This window comes from Podarcis muralis, chromosome 2, assembly GCF_964188315.1.
Source record: "Podarcis muralis chromosome 2, rPodMur119.hap1.1, whole genome shotgun sequence".
NCBI lineage: Eukaryota > Metazoa > Chordata > Lepidosauria > Squamata > Lacertidae > Podarcis > Podarcis muralis.
In genome coordinates, this window is record NC_135656.1 from 23,196,378 (window position 1) to 23,222,390 (window position 26,013).

The 26,013-nt window shown below is 44.1% G+C and overlaps 1 protein-coding gene across 1 annotated transcript in view; it reads right to left on the minus strand.

Moving 5' to 3' along the window:
* The window catches only part of CACNG1 (calcium voltage-gated channel auxiliary subunit gamma 1), a 28,107-nt gene extending 17,616 nt beyond the window's left edge, over positions 1 to 10,491 (minus strand). Inside the window, exon 1 of the mRNA XM_028713055.2 lies at positions 10,120 to 10,491. Coding sequence (XP_028568888.1) covers positions 10,120 to 10,363 — 244 coding nt within the window. The 5' untranslated portion in view covers positions 10,364 to 10,491. The remainder of the gene's footprint in view (positions 1 to 10,119) is intronic.
* Positions 10,492 to 26,013: the final 15,522 nt, after the last annotated feature.

Consider the following 26,013-nt stretch of genomic DNA (forward strand, 5'->3'; position numbering starts at 1 on the left):
TGGGAATACTATCTTCTTGAACAGAATCGCTTATCGCTCATCAGAATGAAGGCACTTCGGTTTCTACCAGTGCTAAAAATGATGTTTTAAAAAAATGCTTGTTGTGTTATGCCCCCGATAGGGAATATATTTCTTAATGGATGAAAACTTTCCATACACTGTTGTTCTTTGTTGCCACTAGGAATATTATCCAAGTTTACATGGCTAAACGAATCACAGAGCTGGATCACCACAAGCCTATACTGATCCTATTTTGTGCAGCGAGTTGTCAGAGGATGAAAGGCAGACAGAGTACGATCTCTGCAGTGATCTGAACCAGTTGTGCAAATCCTTTTATACTGGGCTGGTATCTTGTCACTTGTTTTATTGCCTATTTAGTTAGCGCACAGGACTGTGGTTCGTAGTTGTACAGGGCCTTAGTGTATGCATGGAAATTGGCAAGCTGGGTCTCAGAGAATGATCCACCTGAGCAGGACACCTGTAGATCAGTCACCAGTGCTGAGACAACTTCTGTCTGTAGATAGGGTGTGTGTGTGTTGTGTGTGTGTGTATGCTGGCCATGATTTGAAAATGACGCAAGAAAGCTACATAGCTGGTGTCTCTGGGGTTGGTTTTAGTCCTGTCCACTGTTTTTTCAACTGAGCTCATACAAAAGCCCTTCAAGGCATGGAATTCCTAAGAAACATCAACATCTAATTGCGTATCACCTTGGCATGCATGGATCATAACTTGAAGCACTCCTTAATGCTTAATCTTGCTATAGTGCTCTCAAGTGATCAAAGCGATTTACATGCATCCTCTAGCTGCAATTCTCACAACAACCATGTAAGGTAAGTGTGCATCGCCCATATTGTAGATGCAGAAACTGAAGCTGAGAAAAAGTGGCCACATAGTGAGTTCACAGCAGAGATGAGACTGGAAGGCTTCCTGACGTGTTGCTTAGTCTGTGACCTTCTGAATAGCTCAGTTGGTTAGAGCGTGGTGCTGATAATGCCAAGGCTGCAAGCTTGATCCCTGCTTGGACCAGGTGATCCTCAGGGTTCCTTCCAGTTCTGTGATTCTTAGCCACTATGCTATAACAGCTCTAGGGGTTTGCACATATTAACCGGGTCTTTCTATGCACCTTGTTTACATTATTTGCCACACCCAAATCTATTTTCCAACTTGTGGTGGACAGAGGGGGCTGCCGTTTGAAAAACAAGAGGCCCAGGCGGAATTGTTTGTGTAAAGTTCCCCAGGTTATGGCTGCAGAGCCATGGACTCTTTCCGAATTGACTGCTGATGATTTCTGAGTCATGGCTATGTGCAAACCTCCTTTCTCAATTCCCCGGGAGCAAATTTTATTTATTCATTTATTTTAGAGTATTTTTAGCTTGCCTATTATCTGCGGATTTCGGGACGAGTTGCAAAATCTTTAAAACAAAAACACATCCATGTTAATGAAATAAAAGCTGGTCAGAATACAGAACTAAAACTGCACCTTGCTTTCCTGTTGCTGGGGCTCATCCTATTAAAGCTTCTACACAGCATCTAGGCTGATGACAGAAAAGCCTGGGTTGTATCTATTGAGCTCTTTATTTGTTGGGATGCAAATTGCTATTGCCACTGGAAAAAAGGAGAAAGAAAGAGCGTCATTTGGAAAGAGCATATTTTGATTTGCTGAAAGGAGCTTCCAGACCGGCTGTTCATTGAGTATTCATATTGATATGTATGCAAAAAATGTGCACTGAGGATATACAACATCACCTGTTTATTGAGCAATCGTTTTGATAATGTTTGCATGGAAGTTTGCATTGCCAGCTAGTGGTTATTATTCTACACTTTCCAGGGCAATTTCCCATCAATTTTGCAGTTAGAAAAGTGATGAGATAATTCTGCTATTCAACAACTCAGTTATTCAGCAACTCAGTATTGTGCCAATAAACAGCCCACCAGAAGCATCCTGAAATTTTACCAACTCCCTTCTAATTGGAAAGGCGAGGCTGGATCCCATGTTAAGATCAACCGGGTTGTATCCAACTCCACTTCACTTGTTTCCTAAGTTTTTGAAGGGAGGGGAAATGAACATCCAAAATATTTACTTTTGAGTTGAGATTTGGAAAATTGCTTCCTTGGAAAGGAACAAACAGCCAGTGCTGTAGTCACCCATTCCCCCAGCCCCCAATAACAGAAAAGTTCACAAATAGTCACTAGAACTGAGTATTGATTAATACATTATTGAAGGGGTTGATATCGAAGGAACATTTGCCAAGTGAAAATAGGGAAATGCTATATTACTACCAGGGACGCGGGTGGGGCTGTGGGTTAAAGCCTCAGCACCTAGGACTTGCCGATCGAAAGGTTGGCGGTTCGAATCCCCGCAGCGGGGTGTGCTCCCGTCGTTCGGTCCCAGCGCCTGCCAACCTAGCAGTTTGAAAGCACCTTCGGGTGCAAGTAGATAAATAGGGACCGCTTACCAGCGGGAAGGTAAACGGCGTTCCGTGTGCTGCGCTGGCTCGCCAGATGCAGCTTGTCACGCTGGCCACGTGACCCGGAAGTGTCTGCGGACAGCGCTGGCTCCCGGCCTATAGAGTGAGATGAGCGCACAACCCTAGAGTCTGGCAAGACTGGCCCGTACGGGCAGGGGTACCTTTACCTTTTATATTACTACTGCTAGTAATACTGTAGTAGCATACCCTCCAATGTTTGTCTGATGAAAATAGGCACAGCCCCATAGTTCTCTAATGAAAATAGGGACGTCCTAGCAATTTCAAGATGACAAACTGCATTGTTTCTTAATTAAGTTTCTCTATGAGAAGGAGTGTTGCCTTCTTAAAAGACACTCTTATTTCCTGTTAAGTGGCTTGCTTTGCTATTAAAATGCATATTGATGGGCCTTGGTTAAGTTACTGTTAGATCATGTTTACAATATACAGTGGTACCTCTGGTTACGAACTTAATTCGTTCTGGAAGTACATTCTTAAGCTGAAACCGTTCTTATCCTGAGGCGTGCTTTTGCTAATGAGGCCTCCCACTGCACGCACACCTCCAGCGCGTGATTTTTGGTCGCATCCTGGGGCAATGTTTGCAGCCAGGAGCAGCTACTTCCGGGTTAGCGGAGCTCATAACCTGAAGCGTTCATAACCGGAGGTACCACTGTACTGTTAGTGGCTTGGTTTGCCATCACAATTCAGCGTAAAGGTAAAGGGACCCCTGACCATTAGGTCCAGTCGTGACCAACTCTGGGGTTGCGGCGCTCATCTCGCTTTATTGGCCGAGGGAGCCGGCGTACAGCTTCCGGGTCATGTGGCCACCATGACTAAGCCGCTTCTGGTGAACCAGAGCAGCGCACGGAAACGCCGTTTACCTTCCTGCCGAAGCGGTACCTATTTATCTACTTGCACTTTGATGTGCTTTCGAACTGCTAGGTTGGCAGGAGCAGGGACCGAGCAACGGGAGCTCACCCCGTTGTGGGGATTCGAACCGCCAACCTTCTGATCAGCAAATCCTAGGCTCTGTGGTTTAACCCACAGCACCACCCACTTGCTTAAAGCCTACCTGAAATATAGGTCCTTTCTTTTTCCCTTTCTGCAAAAAGCGAGCTTGGGTAAAGCACATGGACCTACCTCCGCTGCACGTTGCTGGTTAAATTTAAAGCCCATAAATAACCAGCTGTCTTAATAAAACAGATTCATAACCAGTGCAGCCCAAGTGTATTTGCTGCCGGTGATGGATGTCAGCATATGCCAGCATAGATAGAACATAGCTGAGCTATACACACCCCTCTGCTGCCTTTCAAATGTGCACAGCAAACAAATAGACAATTATAGAGATTGTGAGTTAAGTCAGAGCAGTGTGACTAGAATTTATGGTGCCTAACTGAGACTGGGGGGTGGAGGCATGTCTGTAGAGAGATTTGATGGGCATTCTTGGGATTTTACTAAACTGGGTTGTAAATAACCACTCTGGGTCCCCCGTCCCCCCCGCTTCCTGCCATCTGAGACTCTCAGAAATTCTCGCATTTCTTCTGAATGGCAGACGCAGTAATTTATTACTCCCAGTGATTATCCTTTATTATTTTTATAGTGCTATCAAGGCATCTAGTGCTTTGCAAAATTAAATTAAAGTGCTGAAAGCTTTGCAATCATCTGTTAGCTCTCCAGCCAGCAAATTGCAAGCTTTCAATTTGTCTTCTGACTGGCTTTCTCTCGCTAATCAGAGGCGTACAAACAATGGAAAAGGCAATGTTAAAACATGAATAGGAAACCATGCAATTATCTCAACAGTTGTGTTTTTTTTTTTAAGTTCCTACCAGTCCCTGGTCACATTAGAGAGGCCACATAATTCCAGGCAAAAGGTTGGTTGTTTTAAACAAGGTTGTGTGTTTTTGTGCTTGTTGTTGCTAGGTTATTAGATCCTAATGAAACAGTTGTCTCTACTTTGATTTATTTCGTAATGCAATGCCAGCTTCAGTAACGTGCTCAGCTTTGACAAAATATGTTTTACTGCAGCTCTCTTTTCCCTTCCGTGGAACTAGCAATTGAAATAGTCTGAAAGGAACTGCTGTGCTCTTATATTGGGTGTGGCCCATCCCACTTCACCAGAGGCAGAACAGGAATGTGCTGCCCCTGCCTCCACCCCTCCGCCCCAAACCCTGCGGCGCTGCCACCCTGCCAAAGCCTCGCTAACCGGGGTCGTGCAGAAGCAGTGGCTTCCAGTGAGATCTTGCAGAGCGCTTGTGAGCTCTCGCCACAAGCCGCTGCTATGGTTTCTCTTTCTCTTGTGGCAGGAGTAGGCGGGGCACCCACCCTGTGAGATTCCGCCTCATCTATGAAGATCTTTGTGTCTGGAATTTGTGTTGTTAACAACAACAACAACAACAACTTTTTATTTATACCCCGCTCTCCCCGGCCAGAGCTGGGCTCAGGGCGGCTAACACCAATAAAATTATAATAAAACACAACAGCGGGGGAAACAAACAAAAAAACCCAAAACCAACCCCAACAACCAGTTTATTAAAATAAGGGTTAAAATACAATTTAAAATGCAGCCTCATTTTAAGAGTAGCCCATAAATCAAACCCACAAGGGGAGGGAAACATAAGGGTCAGACTGAGTCCAAACCAAAGGCCAGGCGGAACAGCTCTGTCTTGCAGGCCCTGCGGAAAGATGTCAAGTCCCGCAGAGCCCTAGTCTCTTGTGACAGAGCGTTCCACCAAGTCGGGGCCAGTACTGAAAAGGCCCTGGCCCTAGTTGAGATCAATCTAACCACCTTGCGGCTCGGGACCTCTGAAGTGTTGTTATTTGTGGACCTTAAGGTCCTCCGTGGGGCATACCAGGAGAGGCAGTCCCGTAGGTACGAGGGTCCTAGGCCGTGTTGAATATTTGTAATTGTAAAATAGTAACAATAGCTTTAAAAAAACCCATTGCGTTGCTGTACAATACCATGTGACTGTAGTGTTCCAGAATAGTATGATGGGGGGATCTAGTTTATAAAGAAGCACTCTTAGTGTGGGTGATATTTAATCCTCCACTCGGCACATGTTGATGAGTGCTATGAATTAGCATGGTTGGCAGGCCAGTGGGTAACACGGGCAACTTGCAAGGGGCTGTTTTGTTTGACTGTCCCTTTTTCTTCTGGCATGTAAGGAGCTGCCGTCTCCTTCAGATTTTAAGCAAATAATGGATTAGTCAATTTCTGTGTAAGAACTTTTGTTCCTGGAGGCCAGCTGTAGTCTCCGTAAGTTCGATAGAAGAAGGAAGAGGTGCTGTGGGATATTCCCCCAAGCCAGCATCTCTAGCTCATTCTCAGGCACAAATTTCTAGGTTTTAGAAATCACACCACAGGACTGGAGCCTGAGTCAGATGCTGGGTCAGTAATGTTAATGGTAGTAATACTAAAAACAGCAACACCCAGACCAGTTCTAAACCTGGCAAGAAAGACCATAAAAAGGCATCAGATATAAGCTGGGAAGGAGGGTGTGTCAATTGATGGAGCAGAAAGTTGAGCCGGAAGTTTTGAATCGGCTGCCTATGCCTGCACTAGTAGGGAAAGAGAAGTTTGTTTTAAAGGAATTGTGCCAGTTGGCAATTATCTTCTGGGTCTGGTTCAAGGTAAGTGTGATGACTTACTTGGTCCAGAATACTTGAATGAATGCCTCCCCCTGAATCAACCCGCCCAGGCATTAAGATCAGCAGATGACCTCACCCTGCTAGTGAGTAAGGACTAGGGGGCGTGATAGGGCCTTCTCTGTGGTGGCACCTTGCCTCTCAGGTGAATCATTCAGCAACATTACTGGCATTTTGTTGACTAATTAAAATGCATCTCTTAGTAGGCTTTTGGGAAGGCCGAGGTTTGGTGTTGTAATGGTAGGGTTTGTTTTGCTTGTTTACCTGCAGCCATCTCGACTGCTATATCTATATCTATATCTATATCTATATCTATATCTATATCTATATCTATATCTATATCTATATCTATATCTATATCTATATCTATATCTATATCTATATCTATATATCTATTATCTATAATCTATATCTATATCTGGGTTGTGTTATACATGTTTTAGCCTTTAAGGATATTGTTAGCTATTGTTTTAATGTTATATGTACAGGCAACCCTCGATCTGCACAGGGGTTGCGTTCTGGGTCATTGCGTGTGTTGGTGGAGCGCACATAAGCCCACTGCGCCCTGCCCTGTTCCACACCTGTTCCACCCTCTTCCATTTCTGAAAACAGCCTGCCCATGCACAGACATGCGTGCTTTGAATGCACGCAAAATGGTTGTTCCCTGGGGCCCTTTCACGAAAGCAGGTTATAAAAGCAATAAATAATAAACCCACCAATAAATTTCATATGATGAATGCCACAACATTTCAAAGGAGAGTGTGCCTTGGATCTATACATTTTGCCAGAATTATAAACATCTCGCATTGATAGGATGTGCGTTACCTGCCTCCCAAGGCAATGCAAACCGTGGTCAGAATTACTGAACGAAACAAGATGATAGGTACTCTATGTAATGATGGTTATTTTACTGAAAGGCTAACATATCAATGTCTATGGCTGGGCTCCAAAGAAGGCAGGCAGGCAGGCAGGGCAGAGGGAGCAGCGTGGTGATCCCTGCCAGAGTTTTGCTTCTTGTTTTTGTCACAGCTATCTCCGCAAGGTGCTGTTCAGTTTCAAAAGGAGCATTGGATCACATGTTCCAAATTTCAAGAGGCTATGTAAAGGCCTGCATCTGTGTTGTCATGGCCCTGAGCAAAACACTTTACAATCCCTGATGCAGAAGGAAGACAGAGCTTTGGCACCTTTTATAGTTGTGTAGGAGAGGGAGTCTTGGCAGGTGTAGCAGCTTGTGATGCATGGGTAAAAGATACACACACCTGCTGAAATAATCTTTCCTACACTTCCATGAAAGGAAAAGGAAGCTTTTCCTTTGCATGCAATCGCCTTACCCAGTGCTTGAAAATCCCACTTCCTGACGCACTCCCAAATTCCTAGGCTTCTCTTTTCACAATATTTTCCCATAGCATGGTATCGTTTCCCATCATGCACAGACTGCCACAGGGGCAATGCTTCCTTGGCCCCTGTTTCCAGAAACCATAGCATCTATATTCATTCTGCTTTGACACCGCTGCTCAGATGCAGCTGAACATTAGAGAGCCCTTCATTCCTTCCAGACAGCGAATTGAGAAAATGAATTCACAAAGGCACAAAGGGAGTGGAAGCCTTATTTATCAATGGCATTTGTATGTTGCCCAGTTCTCTGGGTGACTTACAGTGAATAATAATAAAAAAGTAAAGTAAAACATAAAACTTTTAGAATGGTGAGGGGGTACATAAACGCAACATGATGGAATTCACCATAACCCCATAATTTAAAAGCAAAAGCAGAAGTTGCAAGTTATTTACAATGTGTGGGTGACTAGGAAGTTGCTGAAAAGACCACTGAAGTATGGCTAGGTGAGCTTTCCTGGCAAGGCTGTTCCAAGAATAACCAGGTGCCACTACTTAATTCAGTGAGGACACCCAGAGCAGGGCTTTCAAAGAGGATATTTAAACTTCTACCTACAGGAGGAGGTCTTTCGGGTAACCTGATATCAAACTATTAATGGCAGGAGGGGGGAACACTTTTGGCCCAGTGAGCTAGATATTTATCTCCGCACCCCACCTCATGGGCCAAATTTGACATGTGGGCAGCACCTTGATGTCATAATGATGTCAGGTGATTGGCCTGTCAAAGTTTGCAGCTGATGTCCAATCCTGCTTTCTTTGGGGACTCCATATCTACCTGCCCAACATACGATGTCAGGGGTGGAATAGGTGGACATAGTTTGGAGAAAATGGCCTCAGAAGCAAAATTGGTGGACCAAGTTTGGATTGTGGAGTGGAGGTTCCCTACCTGTGCTTTAGAGCTGGGTTTCCCAAACATGGATCTTCAGCGGTTTTTGGACTACAGTTCCCATCATCCCTGACCACTGGTCCTGCTAGCTAGGGAAGATGGGAGCTGTAGTCCAAGAACTGCTGGAGACCCAAGTTTAGGAAACCCTGCTTTAGAGGAAGCACAACTCCCATCTAGAAGAGGCTGAACATTGTTCACCTGGGTGGGTAAAGCATCAACCTGGATTGAGTCTTGGTTTGATGGTCCTCACCCAGTTCATTACCACACTCATGCACAGCCATACCTTGTGAAAAAGAGATAAGAATGGGTGACCTCCACGCACTGGTGACACCTAGGCTAAGTCTCTGGATGACTTCTCCCTCTGGTTGCATATAGATATTAAACAGAAAGAATAGGACGTAGCAACTGCCAAAGGGTTGAGCAGTGATCTCCCAGGATCATCTTCTGGAAATGGCCACCTGAGTAGGAATGGAATCACTGTCAAACAGTGCCTCCCACTCCTCTCCAGAAGAAGATACCAGGGCAGATGATGTTAAAAGCAACTGAGAGCTCCAGGAGAACTAACAGGACTGCATGCCCGTGTTTTCTTTCAACAAAAGTCATTCAGTAAAGGGTCCAATGCCAGCCTTGAAACCTGTATGAAACAACTCCATCTTTGACATAAGCCAAACATAAAAGATTCAGACAGAACCCACACAACAAAGGAATGCAGACACCAGCTTCTACATACGACCACACAACATTTCTATGCACGTAACCATTGAACATATGTAGAAACTATTCAGAACATGGACAAATGCATGTGGGAGCAGGGAGAAGAGGCTGCTTCCACAATTTCCTGTTCCACATGAATGCATTGACCAAGCTTGTTGTCCGTCTTGAGAAGGCAAGTCAAGAGTAGCAATATATGAACTTTTTATTTCTTTAACAAAATGTGTATACCACTTGCTGGTTCTAAAACCTCTAAGCGGTTTCCAAAAAATTCAAAACATTAAAATCATCACTAAAAGTTGATGGCTATACTACTGTTTATGTTTTGTATCCATGATGCTCTCTACAATCATGCATTCAGAAGCATGTATGGAGTTCACTGCAATTATTTCCAGCGATGCAGTTAAGTTTTGCTTGTTAAATTGAATGGTTATCCTGCAGTGAAATGATCCATGGCTTATGGCCCTGTGTTTTCCTGCTATGTAATCAAACTTATTGATGTTAACTTCTAAGTATAGGTTAACTTTGTACCTTTGACATCGTTCTTCGTCTCCCGTGCTGGGTTTGATATACTGGAGTTTTTACGGAGACCAAGCCCTTGTTATAATCTTTTGAATAAGGATTTATGCCAGCTCTGTAAGACTAGATTCACTGAATTCATACTACCAAAGAACCAGGAGAAAATATCTCTTATCTTCTGCCTCCCCTACTGATTTCCCTTTGCAATTTGTTTGTTTGTTTAATAAAAATTTATACACCGCTAGATTGTAAATAACCTCATAGTGCTTTACAAAAATAAAGGGAGCATGGGAGTAAGGATTTATACAATATATGCCAAAGCAGCAGACTGAATTTCAAGGAAGCATGAAGAGAATGACTGGGCTAATTTGGAAAGAAAAGAGGTGGTTCTGATTCCATTTCCCCAGAACGCTGTTTAACTTTCTAAAACGTATCTGGATCGATGTTGTAATATAGTCTACAATGCTTTGTCAAGGTGGTTATTTAGTGAACAGAGACACATACCTCCTGGCAGGCTTATTGGCCCACAACCCTTCTCCTTGTCCGTCTCATTTTCTTTCATGAAGATCCGCTTTGTACAGATCCGCCATAGTCCAAAGTGAGCCGCCTCGCAAGTAGCATTGTACTCCTCCACCTTAGGACTCAGCACAGCCCAGTGATCTGTCACTACGGCTGTAAACATTAAAGCGATGCCTATCAAAATAATAGCAAAAGTCACCCGGACTTTGCAAGTCTTGCCTTCAGCCATGCTTGGAAAACTTATGCCTAGATGCTTAGTTAGTGCTGTGGCTACTGCTTACTTCTGGATTGTCAGCTGCCAATGGCAAGGAAGACTGAGTTATATCTGAGGAGTGTTCCAAAGTCTTGGTGTCTGAAAGCATTTTGAAATGTCAGCCCTGCGATGCCAAAGTGGAGCAAGTTGGGGGCTGGGAAAGACAGGCTGCCAGCCATACCTACAGCTGTTGAGATATATCAGGGGGTTAGATGACTAGACTGGCTGGTGTGAGTGAGGCTTCTATTAATGCACAGAATGAGTGAAGTAAGTGGCTCTGCTCAGGTTACGGCCCCATGCCTGCTGGGATTTGTGTTGCGAATTCCACAGGCTGACTTGAAGCTGACTTGTGCAATGAATAGCCACCTCTGTAGCTCTGTGCCAGGATGACACATACACTCTGTGCTAATGTATTATTACTACTACTACTAAGATTTATATCATATAATGCTTCTCGGTCAATTTAATTCATATTCAGCACTAGGAACCTGCATTCAAATGGTGGACTCTTGTGTGGTGTGTGTGTGTGTGTGTGTGTGTGTACGCATGCTAATTTTTGCGCAGTTTATTGTGCTTCTGGTATTCCTAGGGAGCAGCAGTGAGTCATGAAAGATATTGGAAATCCCCTAACTGCTGCAAGTGTGCATAGCTCCATTGCCCTTCCCCAAGACGTTGTGCAAAATGTGGGGTTGTGCTCAGGCCCCGCCCCTCCCTACTCAGGTCTCCTTCTCTTTAGGGGTTGCCACAAATGTCAGTCACGTGGCAATCCAGCCTTCAAATCCATCTTCATGCTCCCTCTGCTTCCAGTTCTTCAAAGAAGAAGAATGGATTAATAAGAACCAGTCAACCTTGCACGTCGAAGTGCAAGTAGATAAATAGGTACCACTCCAGCGGGAAGGTAAACGGCGTTTCCATGCGCTGCTCTGGTTTCGCCAGAAGCGGCTTAGTCATGCTGGCCACATGACCCGGAAAAACTGTCTGCGGACAAATGCCAGCTCCCTCGGCCTATAGAGCAAGATGAGCGCGCAACCCCAGTCGTTCGCGACTGGACTTAACTGTCAGGGGTCCTTTACCTTTTTAAGGGAATGCATAAGAGGAATCAGGCAGCATAGATACAATTACCGTATTTTTCGCACCATAGGACGCACCGGACAATAGGACGCACCTTGTTTTAGAGGGGGGAGAACAAGAAAAAAAAAAATCTCCCCCTCTCTGCCCAGTGCCCCTTCAGCGAAGCGGCAGGAGGCGCTGCGCAGAGAGGGGGAGAATTTCCCCCCTTTTGTTTTCTCCCTCTAAAACAAGGTGCCATTTAAGGTGCGTTCAGTCGCCTTCAGGCGGCTACCTTGGAAGCCTGGACAGTGAGAGGGGTCGGTGCGCACCGACCCCTCTCGCTCTCCAGGCTTCAGGTTCCTTTCAACCTGCTCTTTGGGGTTGGCGGGGGGAAGCCCACCACCAGCCCCAAAGAGCAGGTCGGGGAGCAGCGGAAAGCTTCTATGGCTTCTTTAGCCCCGCGCACGCTCTCCCAGCTGGAGAGGTGGTGCGCGGCTAAAGAGGCTCCTGCCATAGCCGCGCATCACCTCTCAAGCCAGGAGAGGGTCGCGGGGGGCTTCTCTAGACCCGCACGCACTCTCCCAGCTGGAGAGGTGGCACGCGGCTAATGAGGCTCCTGCCATAGCTGCGCGTCACCTCTCCAGCCGGGAGAGGGTCGCGGGGCTATGGCGTCTTCGCTCCATAGGATGCACACACATTTCCCCTTCATTTTTGAAGGGGGAAAAGTGCGTTCTATAGAGCGAAAAATACGGTACCTCCTAAAGTTACAGTCAGTGTCCTGAAGGAATTGCTTGGGTGATCCCACCCTCACCTTCTTAAGACCCTGAGGGGAGGCAGTAGAGGAGAAGCCCAAACCAGAGAGTGCATATCATTCGTGAGAAAACTCTATTGTCTGATAGTTTGTGCTCTTTTGTTTGTTTTAGTAGTACAAATTGTAAACTGCCTTGGATGAAAGGTGGTATATAAAAGTAGTAAGTAAGTAAGTATGTAAATGAAATACAGTGGTACCTCGGGTTACATACGCTTCAGGTTACATACACTTCAGGTTACAGACTCCGCTAACCCAGAAATAGTACCTCAGGTTAAGAACTCTGCTTCAGGATGAGAACAGAAATCGTGCTTTGGCAGTGTGGCAGCAGCAGGAGGCCCCATTGGCTAAAGTGGTGCTTCAGGTTAAGAACAGTTTCAGGTTAAGAACGGACCTCTGGAACGAATTAAGTACTTAACCCGAGGTACCACTGTATAGAATTATCACCACAATTAAACATCAAATAAGCCAGTTAATTTCCATCTCCATCTAGTGCAGGAGAACTAGTAACGGGGGGGACGGGGACAGGACCCCACCATTTCCACACCACCAAGACTGCTGTAGAAAGCAACAATGCCTATGACTCAGCTCTTTCATTTCAGTTGGATTATGCTTTCAGTACACATAAGAAAGCATGAAGTGTTGGCTGAGGTGACTGTGATTTTAGATAAAAGGAAGGAAAAGGTACAAAGAAGAAGAAAAAGCTTAATCGCAGCAAGCGTACCTCCCCCCCACATCTCACTCACAGAAAAGATGTCACGCAAATTGTGAGAAATTGCCTTGATGATCTAAGAGCTTTCCACGAGACAGGGAAAACTGTTCCCATTTCATAACTCAAACTCCTGCTATGAGTCACAAGGTGGGCTCTGTGTTGGGTGGAAAATAGATATCCCATGCGAGTTCGTTAATAAAAGAATTGGTTGGATTCCTAGATCCAAGGTGTGGGGCTAAACACATTCTCCAGTAAGAGAGCCCCAACAGAGCTTTAAAATTACAAAATATGTAGTGACAGTGAAGCATGGGAATTATAAGCTTTTAAATAAAAACCTTTTATATTCTGTTTCGTCTGCTTACAGCACTTTCCCTTTTTATCTCTCTCGCAGTGAACAGACCACGTCATTAGTAAGGTAAAATGCTTTACTTACAAACTCCAAAGGTCAGATTCATGTGTTATTCCATGCAGCAGCAAAAAGAACACAGGCAGAAATATTGGGCTTACAAAATACAGAAAAATGTTTCTGAACGTGTGGTCTGGGCTTGAAGTGATCAAGCCCAGACATGTTGCCAGGTCAGCTTCACCTGCTGGAAGAGAATGAGCAAAGGAAGCTTCACTTCCTTCTTCCCTGGAGGTGAGAGGGTGTGACCTAACTGAGTCTAGGAATACCATGCTGTGGTCTTAACCCCTTTATGCATTAACTAGCCCTAAGCTTGCTAGTTATATTTGACTGCAATTTCCCATACTGTCTTGGAAAGGCATTCTGCCCTACTTAGGGTGGTAGCTTTCCCTCTTACAACACCCAGTATGCTTTCAGAAGTCGTTCTTAAATCTAAAAATGTCTCACAGGAGGCACCGAGATATGCTAGAATGATTATATCAACAGAAAACTTTAGCTGATGAGCAGAGATTAAGAGAACATCTCTGGGGTACGGTGTGGAGGCCAAGAAGGGATATGTTTGTATTTTCCAATTGTACCAAAGGTAATAATGTGCTTGCTCAAAATATTTGTTTATATTCCCAAACTGTGTAAAATAACTCATTACAAATTGTTCAGTAATACATTTTAACTTATTCCAGAAGGAATCACCTGGAGTTTTGTAACAATCCAAAACAGTAAGGGGTATACACTCTGCATGTTTCCTAGGTACAGTTTTGGGGGGAAACTGGTTTAAAGACAGAGTTACATTCATGTGTGAGATTATCCAAACAGGTTTTAATCTGATGCTTTAGTTGTGAGCTGTTGGCATTTGTGATTTTTCCTTCATTACTGAAGCCACAAAGACTTAATAAAAATTCCCGTAGGACAACTCAATGGGTGGATTTTGCTGACTATGACTGATTTGAAAACAATTAAATCATTTTAAGAGCTGGACCATAAAGAAGGCTGATCGCCGAAGAATTGATGCTTTTGAACTATGGTGCTGGAGGAGACTCTTGAGAGTCCCATGGACTGCAAGAAGATCAAACCTCTCCATTCTGAAGGAAATCAGCCCTGAGTGCTCACTAGAAGGACAGATCATGAAGCTGAGGCTCCAGTGCTTTGGCCATCTCATGAGAAGAGAAGACTCCCTGGAAAAGACCCTGATGTTGGGAAAGATGGAGGGCACAAGGAGAAGGGGACGACAGAGGACGAGATGGTTGGATAGTGTTCTCGAAGCTACCAGCATGAGTTTGACCAAACTGCGGGAGGCAGTGGAAGACAGGAGTACCTGGTGTGCTCTGGTCCATGGGGTCACAAAGAGTCGGATACGACTAAACGACTAAACAACAACAACAACAACAACAACAACAACAACAACAAATCATTTCCACACTGACCAGATTGGCCTGCAACAATTGAGAGATTTCCACGTTCTTTTGGTTTACTGACTAGCATCATTTAGGGATATTTGTTTTGCCATGTCCTCTCTGTGACAAATCAGCTAATTGGCACTGTCATCTGTACTATGGGATTCATGTGACTCATGTATGGAATGTGTACATTGGCCCATTCCCAGAAGTGCACATCTCTTTCTTGAAGTGAGCTGTGTATCTCTCACTTGAGGTGACAGGTGGCCCCTCCAGCCTGGATAAAGCCTGCCAAGTTGCAGGCAGATAGGTCCAGGGGCTTTTGTGTTGCGGATCTTCTAAAGCTGTTTTTGTAAAGGAGAAACATCTATTACTTTTGATTTATTTTTTTAATTTGGGGGTAGAACTGGATGAAATTTCCATGCAAGGTCACTCCTTCTGACAGCATGCATCCTGCCAAATTGCAGAAGGATAGCTAGAATGATTTTCTCACGAGGGCAGCCTGTACAGTTTTATGGTGTGTCAAAAGCAATTGCTGAATCTGCCCTAGTGTTTCATGGGTAATTGGTCTGGAAATTGGAGGCATGAGAGAGGTGCCTCTGCATAAGAAACCTGCCAAATTGCAGACAAATAAGTCTAGGGATGTTTGTACCAGGCATATTTAAAGTTGATTTTGAGCTGGGGAGGACTAAAATGGATTCACTTTCTGGGTAAAACCATACCTTCTGTTTAGAAGCTTGACCAATAGAGCTGTCCATCCAACCTCTACCCTCCCCATCTTGGTATCTTCCTTAACCTTAGAGACATATGTTTTGCTCTTGTAAAACTGCTTTTGTTCCCAAAACACAGGGAATGGAGGGCTTTGTAAATTCATTCCCTCTTATCACAAGCTAGAGCTGTCAGTTGCTCTGTCTGCCCCTGCACACTGCACTGCTTGTGCTTGGAGACACAATTTTGCTTTTAGTAGACACCTGTCTGCAGTATCTCTTTGATGTCTGAATCACCCAGGCGCCACAAAGCATTTCAGACTCCTGCTTTCACTTGTGTAGCCTTGTACAGACCCTGTACAAGTATCAAATCCCTCCAAGACACTCAATCTTAGTTTAGGAGTCAGGATTTGTCCAACTCCAATGTGCAACACTGTTACACAGAGCAAAAAACCCACCTTCACTTTCTGCATTAGTGAAATTTGGTAAACACATGAAGCTTAGCACACGGTGCCAGAAATATTTAGTTTCGTCTCTCTTTCTTCTTTCCACGGCATATTGTCTAAGGGTTAGCACAAGTTTGCAACTGAAGCAAGCCCCCTGTTTTTTAAAGGCACCTAAAAAGACAGCACCTTCACAATCTGTCAGAGCTTCACTTTTCTGACAGTGGTCCCAGCAGTGTTTCCTTTGACGAGGTTGAGTTGGCACATCTTTCATCAATCCTAATTTTCTAGAGATTAAATAATTTAGATATTTTCCATTCACACTTGGCTGAAATCTGATTTTCAGCTTGCCTGCCATTCCAGACAGGTTTGTTCAATATTTTAAGCCCTCTTGTTAAACTGAATGAGACTGGCTTCGTGGAACAACCAAGATTCTCCCCCGCTCTACAAAAAGAACCCCTGCAAACCCCTTCAAAAACAACACTAAAAACAAAGGGTGTGTATGCACACTTTGCTTTTGAGTCTTCTTAAATGGGGGTTTGAACCACAGTCCTTAACTATTGTTTCTCCTTTGTTTCACACTCAATGTCCTTTCCCCAAACATTTTTAACTATGTCCAATACAACCTTGTATAATAAAGATATTGTTGTTTACTCGTTTAGTCATGTCCAACTCGTCATGACCCCGTGGACCAGAGCATGCCAGGCACTTCTGTCTTCCACTGCCTCCCGCAGTTTGGTCAAACTCATGTTAGTAGCTTTGAGAACACTGTCCAACCATCTTGTCCTCTGTCGTCCCCTTCTCCTTGTGCCCTCAATCACAAGTGTGGTGTAGTGGTTAAGAGCGGTAGTCTCGTAATCTGGGGAACCGGGTTCGCGTCTCTACTCCTCCACATGCAGCTGCTGGGTGACCTTGGGCCAGTCACACTTCTTTGAAGTCTCTCAGCCCCACTCACCTCACAGAGTGTTTGTTATGGGGGAGGAAGGGAAAGGAGAATGTTAGCCGCTTTGAGACTCCTTAAAGGGAGTGAAAAGCGGGATATCAAATCCAAACTACTACTACTACTACTACTACTACTACTACTACTACTACTCTTCTTCTTCTTCTTCTTCTTCTTCTTCTTCTTCTTCTTCTTCTTCTTCTTCTTCTTCTTCTTCTTTCCTAACATCAGGGTCTTTTCCAGGGAGTCTTCTCTTCTCATGAGGTGGCCAAAGTATTGGAGCCTCAGCTTCAGGATCTGTCCTTCCAGTGAGCACTCAGGGCTGATTTCCTTCAGAATGGAGAGGTTTGATCTTCTTGCAGTCCATGGGACTCTCAAGAGTCTCCTCCAGCATACTTGTCCCTTATCATTTTCTATGTTCATTAGCAGGTTATTTCCCCAAATTGTTAGATCTCTTAAGACCAGTTCAGTAGTGTATTTATTTAAGAAAGAAACAAGCTTTCTCTGCAATAACAAAAGCATGGAGATACCTTGTAATTTTGTTTTCTGATGTAATTCCATTAGAGGACTGTCACTAAATCTATCAACCTACAGAGACCCTGGCTGCTCCAGCCTTCAAAACCATGGATTCTGCATACATTATAAAAATCAGAAAAATGTTTTAAGGGCATCAGAAGAGATACTGCTGGCGCCAGCTTCTGTTTCCTTGTTACCCAGATTTTTAACATTGTTCTAGTGAATCTTTTATCTACTTTATGCAGCCAATTAGACCTGCTTCTGAACAATGGAGATGTGATTTCCTAGGTGAATCCATCGGGCACTTTCTAGGTGAGTTTATTGGACGCCTTCATCCTTCAAGATGAAGTGAGCCAAATAGCATAGCTGGAGTGCCTCAAAATAAATCGCTAAGTTTAATATTCCCCAGCCTTTATATATATATATAAGTATTCTATATCCATGATGGTCTTCAATGGGTACCAAGTTGTGTTGGAGTTTGCAAAGCCAAGCTGGAGACTAAGCCATTTTGATTGCACCATGGGGTCTTGAAAAGACCAGTTTCAAATATCAGAAGAACCCTAGCATAGTTTGGCAGCGGATGCTCATACCCATCACAGTCAGTGGGAATGGGAATGCCAGCTCTCAGAGGATTCCTGGAAACACTCTGTTTCTAGTATCTATTTCCTCCCCATAAGTATTTCAAATAAAAGTTAGAATGAACGACCGACAGATGCTTCATAAGGAATGCTATCGCATAGTTTTTATTATGATCTCAGGAAATATGTAATATAGTGGTACCTCTGGTTACATATTTAATTCATTCTGGAGGTCTGTTTTTAACCTGAAACTGTTCTTAACTTGAAGCACCACTTTAGCTAATGGGGCCTCCTGCTGTTGGCGCGCCGTGGCTGCACGATTTCTGTTCTCATCCTGAAGCAAAGTTCTTAACCCAAGGTACTATTTCTGGGTTAGTGGAGTCTGTAACCTGAAGTGTATGTAACCTGAAGCTTATGTAACCCGAGGTACCACTGTAGTCCCTTTTCCACCCATCTGATTTCTATGTTGAAGAGTTCTAAACTTCTTAGCACTTCTCCTTTTGAGCAGAGGTTGGGTGAGCAGCCCAGTTCCATCCTGTTTCTTAATATGAGCTCTGCCCTGTCCTGTTTGGTGTGGATTTTTCTTCTTCAAGGAAGCATGAAAAGTCCAGATTACAATTGTGTACACTTGTGAAATTCACATTTCTCCAGTGCTTTTCAATGCATATTTACATAAAAGTTCTAAGTGTTTCTTCTCCATGTGAGGGGGGGCGGGGAATGGTCCTGGCCTTTGCGACACAGCTAATGAAAACGATTTTTTCCCTACCTCTCGCTATGCAAGTTCCTAGATTAATTTGACAGTTATATGTATTTTTGTGTGGTCCCCAGGCAAAATGTTTATTTGCTAGATATCTCAATTTGTAAATTGGGATTATAGTTTCTTTTGTTTGTTTTTTAGCCTGTTTGCAGGGGCTTTTATTTGCCCAGTTCTTACGACCCTCTGCTGCTGTGTAACTTGCACTGTAGCCCCAAAACTCTGATCCCAATTAGCTCATGCAGCAAATGGGCCTTGCCCAGTTCCGCTGTGGTGACGTGCCAGTTCTACCAGGGCTTGGGTGAGCCTATATTATATCTCGCTTAGGCCTTTCTCTAGATGGCCATGAATGCATATACAATCTGTTGCCCCCTAGCTAAAAAAACTGATGTTTCCAGTGGCTGAACAGCCCCTTGCCTTTCGAGGCATAAAAATGGAATCATGTCAGATAAACACGGAGAGAGATTATGGCAGCTTACATTCCTACTTTTTTCTTTTTTCTTTTTCTTAACTGCAGCTAAGAGTTTTCATGGAAGCTGAAGCGGAGGGTGGGGGGTGGGGGAACCCTAAAGGGAGCAGAGTCTGAAGCAGAACAAGAACGCATTAAAGATTTAATGATATTTCCTTTTGAACTAGCCTCTTGTTAAATTTTTCTAGACATCACTCGGTTTTATGAGCCACATTCCTGCTCATTCTGCTTTAACGGTCCTTGATGCTGGAAGCGCTCAGGTTCCTCGCAAGTCAAGGCACACCAGTGTTAATGTGTGTTGCAATTGCAGGCACAGCGCGCCTGCTCTCAAGCAAGCTTTCAGCATTTGAAAAATAGGCTGCCAGTGAATCTGCTTTTAGTTTAATTACGTCTTACCAGTTACACCGTAAGTTATTCCTTCCAGCTGTGGCTGGTGTCAGCGCCTTCTCCATTACCGGCAAACAACCACGCTAGCAGTTCCTGATCAGCTCTTGCAGTCTCAATGGGCTTGACTACATTATTTGGTATGGCAGAATGAGTGCCCCAAACAATGCAGGGACCCCGCCCAAGATTTCCTTCTGTATCGGAATAAATTACCTGGGGTATGTGTGAAATTAATTCAATTTCAGATGCACTGAGTTCTTTTAAGTGTTGCTTTCTGGGACTTCAATCCTTTTGGAATTAATGCAAACTGATGTAATACTGTGCTTTGTACTGCCGCAGTTCTAAGCCACAGAGTTCTAAGTAATTTTCTTCTTCTGCCAGTCTTTAGTTATTAAAGTCTTGTTATTAAAGTTAATAAATGTTTTCCCTCAAATGATGCATCTGCATAGTGTATATAGTTAGGCAGCAAACTCCAGAGATTTCACCTCCATGGAAGACACAATTTTTAAATCGTATTTTTATTAAGTTTTCCAAAAATGTAACACATACATTTCAATACATAGTAAAACATTTTTTCTTTGTTATTTTTGTTGACTTCCCACCCTCTTTTCCGCGGGGTTTATATTTCTCCTTCTGCTGCACCATATCTGCTATGTCTTATAACAACACTACTATAATCTTTAAGTTCTCCTGTTGCTCATAGTTCCTGTATTCATCATAAAATAATATTTCATGGAAGAGACAATTGGTGTGAAGTGGGAAGGGGATTTATTTAATTTGTGGTCGCCATACTTCCATGTTCCTTGCTCTGCTGCACAGTAGTCTCCCTTCCTGAGCTGATAAGATGTGGCCTGTCACCTAGTCCTAACTATTCCCATTGTAATAAATGAAAATCTGCCCTTATTCCCTTATGGGGGACACAAGAGCCCTTATAGAGTCCTTTGTAGGCTCTCCATTTGTCAGAGAAGAGAACAGAGGCCAACCAGAGAATATTGAGAAGCAAAGCAGCTCGTAAGCCTGATCTTTATTGAACTGTTGCAACAGGGTGCTCCCCTCACACACAGGAGAAGGAGGAGGACCCAGAACCCAGGTGTGCCCACCCTTATACAGACATTTTAAATTGCCCGCCCTGGAGTCCAAGACCACCCCCAGAAATATCATACATACATCACAGAAAGGGGTGGTCTACAACAGAAATCTGAGTGCGTTGTTTACCAGAAATCTGAGTGCGTTGTTTACCTCCTGTCTGGCGGGTTACCTGTTAATGCTTACTTGATTGGATACCCTGAGGAGCCTGGCCAGTCTTTTGTAATGATAAATACTTAGTTCCTGAGCCAGGTCACAGGCTCACCCTATTCATACACAGACATACCCTTAGGACAGGATCTGTGAAGGAAAAGACAATGGGGAGGCTTTTCCATTTTCCTTTGACTTTGCAGAGAAAACATTTGGTCAGTTTGGGAGCCAAAATGGCTTCATGGCTGTTTTCCTGTGCTGCTTCAGACATGTGGTTTATATATTTATGTACGTGTTTGCTTGGTACATTTATGAACATTTATTATATATATAAGACCTTAATTTTTTTATTTCACCATGATGCTGGTTTGTGGGGGAAGTCAGCATTCCTGCTGAGGCCACCTTGTCTGGAGGAGTTCAGGACTTCATGGCTGCCATGACAGCCATGGGGCTGTCCCAAAATGTCATCTGTCCTTCTACAGGTTTCCCACCAACTGTACCATTGTTCCACATGGAGCACCACCATCACATGTAAACTATGCGCTACCTGTCCACATTCCTGGTGGAGGCTCTCTGCTGTCGTTTGAAGACTGTTCTTGGGACAGCCATTTGTACAACAGGACGGTCCGTATATGAAAGATGGAAGGTGGAGAGCTTTGCCTTTCTTCTAGCCAGATCCTCAGTTTTTGCTTTTGTAACTCCTTGCATATTGCAGGGGCAGAGAGAGGGAGGGAGGGATGGAGATGGGGATGCCAGAAAGAGAGAGAAATGGACATGGCCCCATCCACTTTTGGCTTTGCTCCCGCCCCCCACTGCTAGCTTCTGCCCTACCCAAAAGACTTAATATGGCTCTCGAGGGAAAGAAAAGGTTCCCACCCTGTAACAGAAGCAAAAACAAACAAACAAAACAACTTTACAGTGGTTGTTGTTTAGTCGATTAGTCATGTCCGACTCTTTGTGACCCCACGGACCAGAGCACGCCAGGCACTCCTGTCTTCCACTGCCTCCCGCAGTTTGGTCAGACTCATGTTTGTAGCTTCGAGAACACTGTCCAACCATCTCCTCCTCTGTTGTCCCCTTCTCCTTGTGCCCTCCATCTTTCCCAACATTAGGGTCTTTTCTAAGGAGTCTTCTCTTCTCATGAGGTGGCCAAAGTATTGGAGCCTCAGCTTCAGGATCTGTCCTTCCAGTGAGCACTCAGGGCTGATTTCCTTAAGAATGGATGCGTTTGATCTTCTTGCAGACCATGGGACTCTCAAGAGTCTCCTCCAGCACCATAATTCAAAAGCATCAATTCTTCGCCGATCAGCCTTCTTTATGGTCCAGCTCTCACTTCCATACATCACTACTGGGAAAACCTTGGCTTTAACTATACGGACCTTTGTTGGCAAGGTGATGTCTCTGCTTTTACAGTGGTACCTCAGGTTAATAATGTAATTCATTCTGGAGGTCCATTCTTAACTAGAAACTGTTCTTAACCTGAGGTACCACTTTAACTAATGGTGCCTCCCGCTGCCGCTGTGCCACCGCGGCACGATTTCTGTTCTCATCCTGAAGCAAAGTTCTTAATCCGAGGTACTATTTCTGGGTTAGCGGAGTCTGTAACCTGAAGCGTATGTAACCTGAGGTACCACTGTACTATTCTGAAGTGTAAACAAGCCAAGAGAAGGAAGACAATGGCAGCTGCTGATCTCTTGGAAAGCTTTCACTAGCAAATGACAGTTTAATGTTCCGGCGGCTGCCTTTTTCTTATTGGCAAGTGCTTGCACTTAAAAATCAATACCTCGTCAAATATAAACATACGGTTAATGAGTACCTGTTGGGAAGCATGGAGGGGGGATATAATTAGTTGAACTTTAACAGCTGTGCGTGTGACATGCAATTATGTTTCTCTCCTGAAGAAAATGCTAAATGAGATGTCTTAGGCCAAATCCCCGCCCTTTGCTCCGTCTCGCAGGAAATTAATGACCCGCTGTGAATTCTCTCAGTATTTGCAAATATTCTTCTGGGCAAGTCCAATTCATTAAATGGTTTAAACACATGCCGAAAGGTAAGTGCATGTCCAAGAGAGCAATCAGCAATCCACTTACTCTGGAATCGCTCCACTCCTGCTGACTTTGAGACCGGAGTAAATAATTTAGAGGCTGCATGGAACATTCCCTTCCATATTTACCTGGGATTAATACCTACTGAATTTACTGGGGGGGGGGGGAATTCATCTAATGAGCTCTGCCAGCAGAAGCCCTATGCAAGGGCTTTCCTTGACTTGGGGAGGGGAGTTGGAAGAACCGCCGGAAGGGTGTGTGGGCAGAGAGGCAGGATACTTCCGTCTGGCAAGCTGCAGTGCTTGCGCAGGTGGAAAATCCATCATAGTGTGATTTTGAATTCCACCTACCGACCCCATTCAGAAAGCATGCTGGTGCTTAGAATCTAAGCAGACTGACACACCCTCCTGTGGGAATTTTCAATGTGGCAGGAGAAGATGCATGGTTTATTAATAGCCTTCCTAACTTGCGTTAGCAAGTTCTTTTTCTTAGCAGAGTGCATTCCGCTTTACACAACAGCAAACTAGTTGCAAACTTGTGTGAGTTTCTTAAAACAATACGCAATTCAATCTGGCTTGTCCAGATTGAAATGTGTTCTAATATTTTCCTGGTAAGACCCCTTGAATGCCTCCTAAAAGAATAAAGAGACCGCAGTCTTATTCATAAGCAATAAAAAGGAAGTTTACTCACGATCAGGCAGAGCACAGTGTGATGATCCTTGAAGTCAGGCTTTAGGCTTAAAGTTTCAAACATATACAAACAGGTTTACCCCATAAGGGAGATTTACCTAGTGACTAGCAGTCCAGCAGCTCACAGGACGAAAGGAAGATGGAAAAGAGAGAGAGTGGCAGCATGCCTTGTCCTTTTACCAGGTCTGGAAAGGTCATCCCTACCCACTAGTCACATGTAAGGAAAGATGCTCCAGGCCAAGAGGAACAGGAAGTTTCGACTGGCTGGACCAAACATTCCCTTGCATGTCCACTCTAGGAAAACAGTGAATGTTGTATTTGACTGCTCCCAGTGGATTACATCCCTCACTGCCAACATTTCTCTGATGTAAATAGGGACATCCTGTATAATAATAATAATAATAATAATAATAATAATAATAATAGTAGTAGTAGTATTGTTTGTACGCCACCCATCTGACTGGGTTGCTCCAGCCACTTTGGGTGGCTTCCAACATATATAAAAACATACTAAAACATTAAGCATTGAAAACTTCCTGATAAAAGGGCTGCCTTCAGATGTCTTCTAAAGGTTGTGGTGTAGTTACTTATCTCTTTGGCTCAGGGGTTGCGTAACTCCACACCCTCTGACATTTCTACGATGAAAATAGGGACGTCTTGAGGAAAAGTGGGACATTCTGGGATCAAATCATAAACTGGGACGGCTTCTGTAAATCCGGGACTGTCCCTGGAAAATAGGGACACTTGAAGGGTCTGGGCTGATCTTAGATCCATGCAACTTATGGTCTGGAAGGAAGAAGTGAGCTGAGACTGGTGATTGGTTCTTCCTGCGTGACTGTGAGGTGCTTCTACTCCATGACCTTTGAATTTTCCACCTCTGTGATTTGTTCTGTGAATTAGTGGTGGCAGGCTGCTCAGGGAAGCAAACAACTGGATTAAAAAGGTTTCATGTGCCTACTGAGTGCCACTGAGGCTAAACCTCCATCCATCCATCCTGTCTCATAGGCACATGCTGAAGCTAAAAATAGTCCAAGCAACAAACTGTGAGGGGAAAATGGGTGGGTGCTGAGATATGGAGATACTTTGTCTTAATTTTCATGACCCGACAAGCTGAAAATCAGATTCGTTCTGGACAGCCATGCTGACTGGAACTGATTGGGTAAGAGCGAAGGTTACTGCGGGATGAAAAATCAACTGCTTTAAAATGTCCCTTCTTAAAGGGACCCTGGGAAAGTGAAATAGGGTGGGGGAGAGAGTCAACACTTTCTTTGCCAGAAATTTGCCACACAGAGTTGCCCAGCTTCAAACAATTTTGCTATTTAAATATTTGATCTTTCACACACACACACACACACACACACACACACACACACACAGACAAAAATACATTTTAAAATACGTTTATTTAAAAAATAAGCACAGTACACACATTGTGGTTATATTGGGGGTGTGGGGGGGGGGTGTCCCCGAAGCACATTAAAAACAACACACCAGAACTTGGAAAGGAAACTGTATCCTTTGGGGAAACAACAGATTAGCCCTTGTGGATAACATGACAGGAAGAACAATAGAGGAATCTCCCCAATAATCTGATGCAACAGAAAAATGCGGAACGCAATGCAACTTGGTTCTCCTTTTGACCACACCTATGTGGCTGATGCGCTTGCTGCTGGTTTTGACTGCCATGTGGCACAGACTGAAATGCGGGGTATAAATAAGCAAATGCTCTTTCTCCTGGGACATCCACATGCTAGCATTAGAAAGCTTTGCCCAGCCTGTTTCCATCAATGTTGCAGTTGTCCCCGGCACCTTGGTGCCAGATGTGCTGTACGAGAGCATTGGGTTCACAAAATGGATCATGGTGTACAATTGTCCTTAGGACTGCTTCACACATGACATCAACCCCTGCCCCACCCCGATGCGATTTTCCGCTTAGGGAAATGTACAGTGGTACCTCGGGTTACAGACACGTCAGGTTACATATACTAGCTAAAGTGGTGCTTCAGGTTAGGAACAGTTTCAGGTTAAGAACGGACCTCCGGAAGGAATTAAGTTCTTAACCCGAGGTACCACTGTAATAGGAAATGGCAAGATTGGTTAATGACCACGATTCTTACAATGATTAATAATGACAATAAGAAACAATTTTTTGAAGTCCACACAGTGTGACTGGCACACTACCTAAAATTTGACATAACTCCAACCAGCCCTGGCCTTCTAATTTCACCTTATATCTTTAGAAATAAAAAAGGAAAGAAACACTGCCAACCAACTGCAAACATGTAGGAGTCTGGCCCTAAATGTTTGTGCTGGCTGGCATTCCTGTCTGCAATCAAGAGTCACATCCCCAGAGTGTTGATGCAACAATATGGTGTGAGATGTTGCTGTGAATAAAAAAACGTGGTTCATCCGATCGTTCATATGCTGGGGTAGGGAATAAATAAGAGGATTTGGCCAGCAGACAACAAATCATCTTGCTTTTAACGAATGTAAATCTAAGG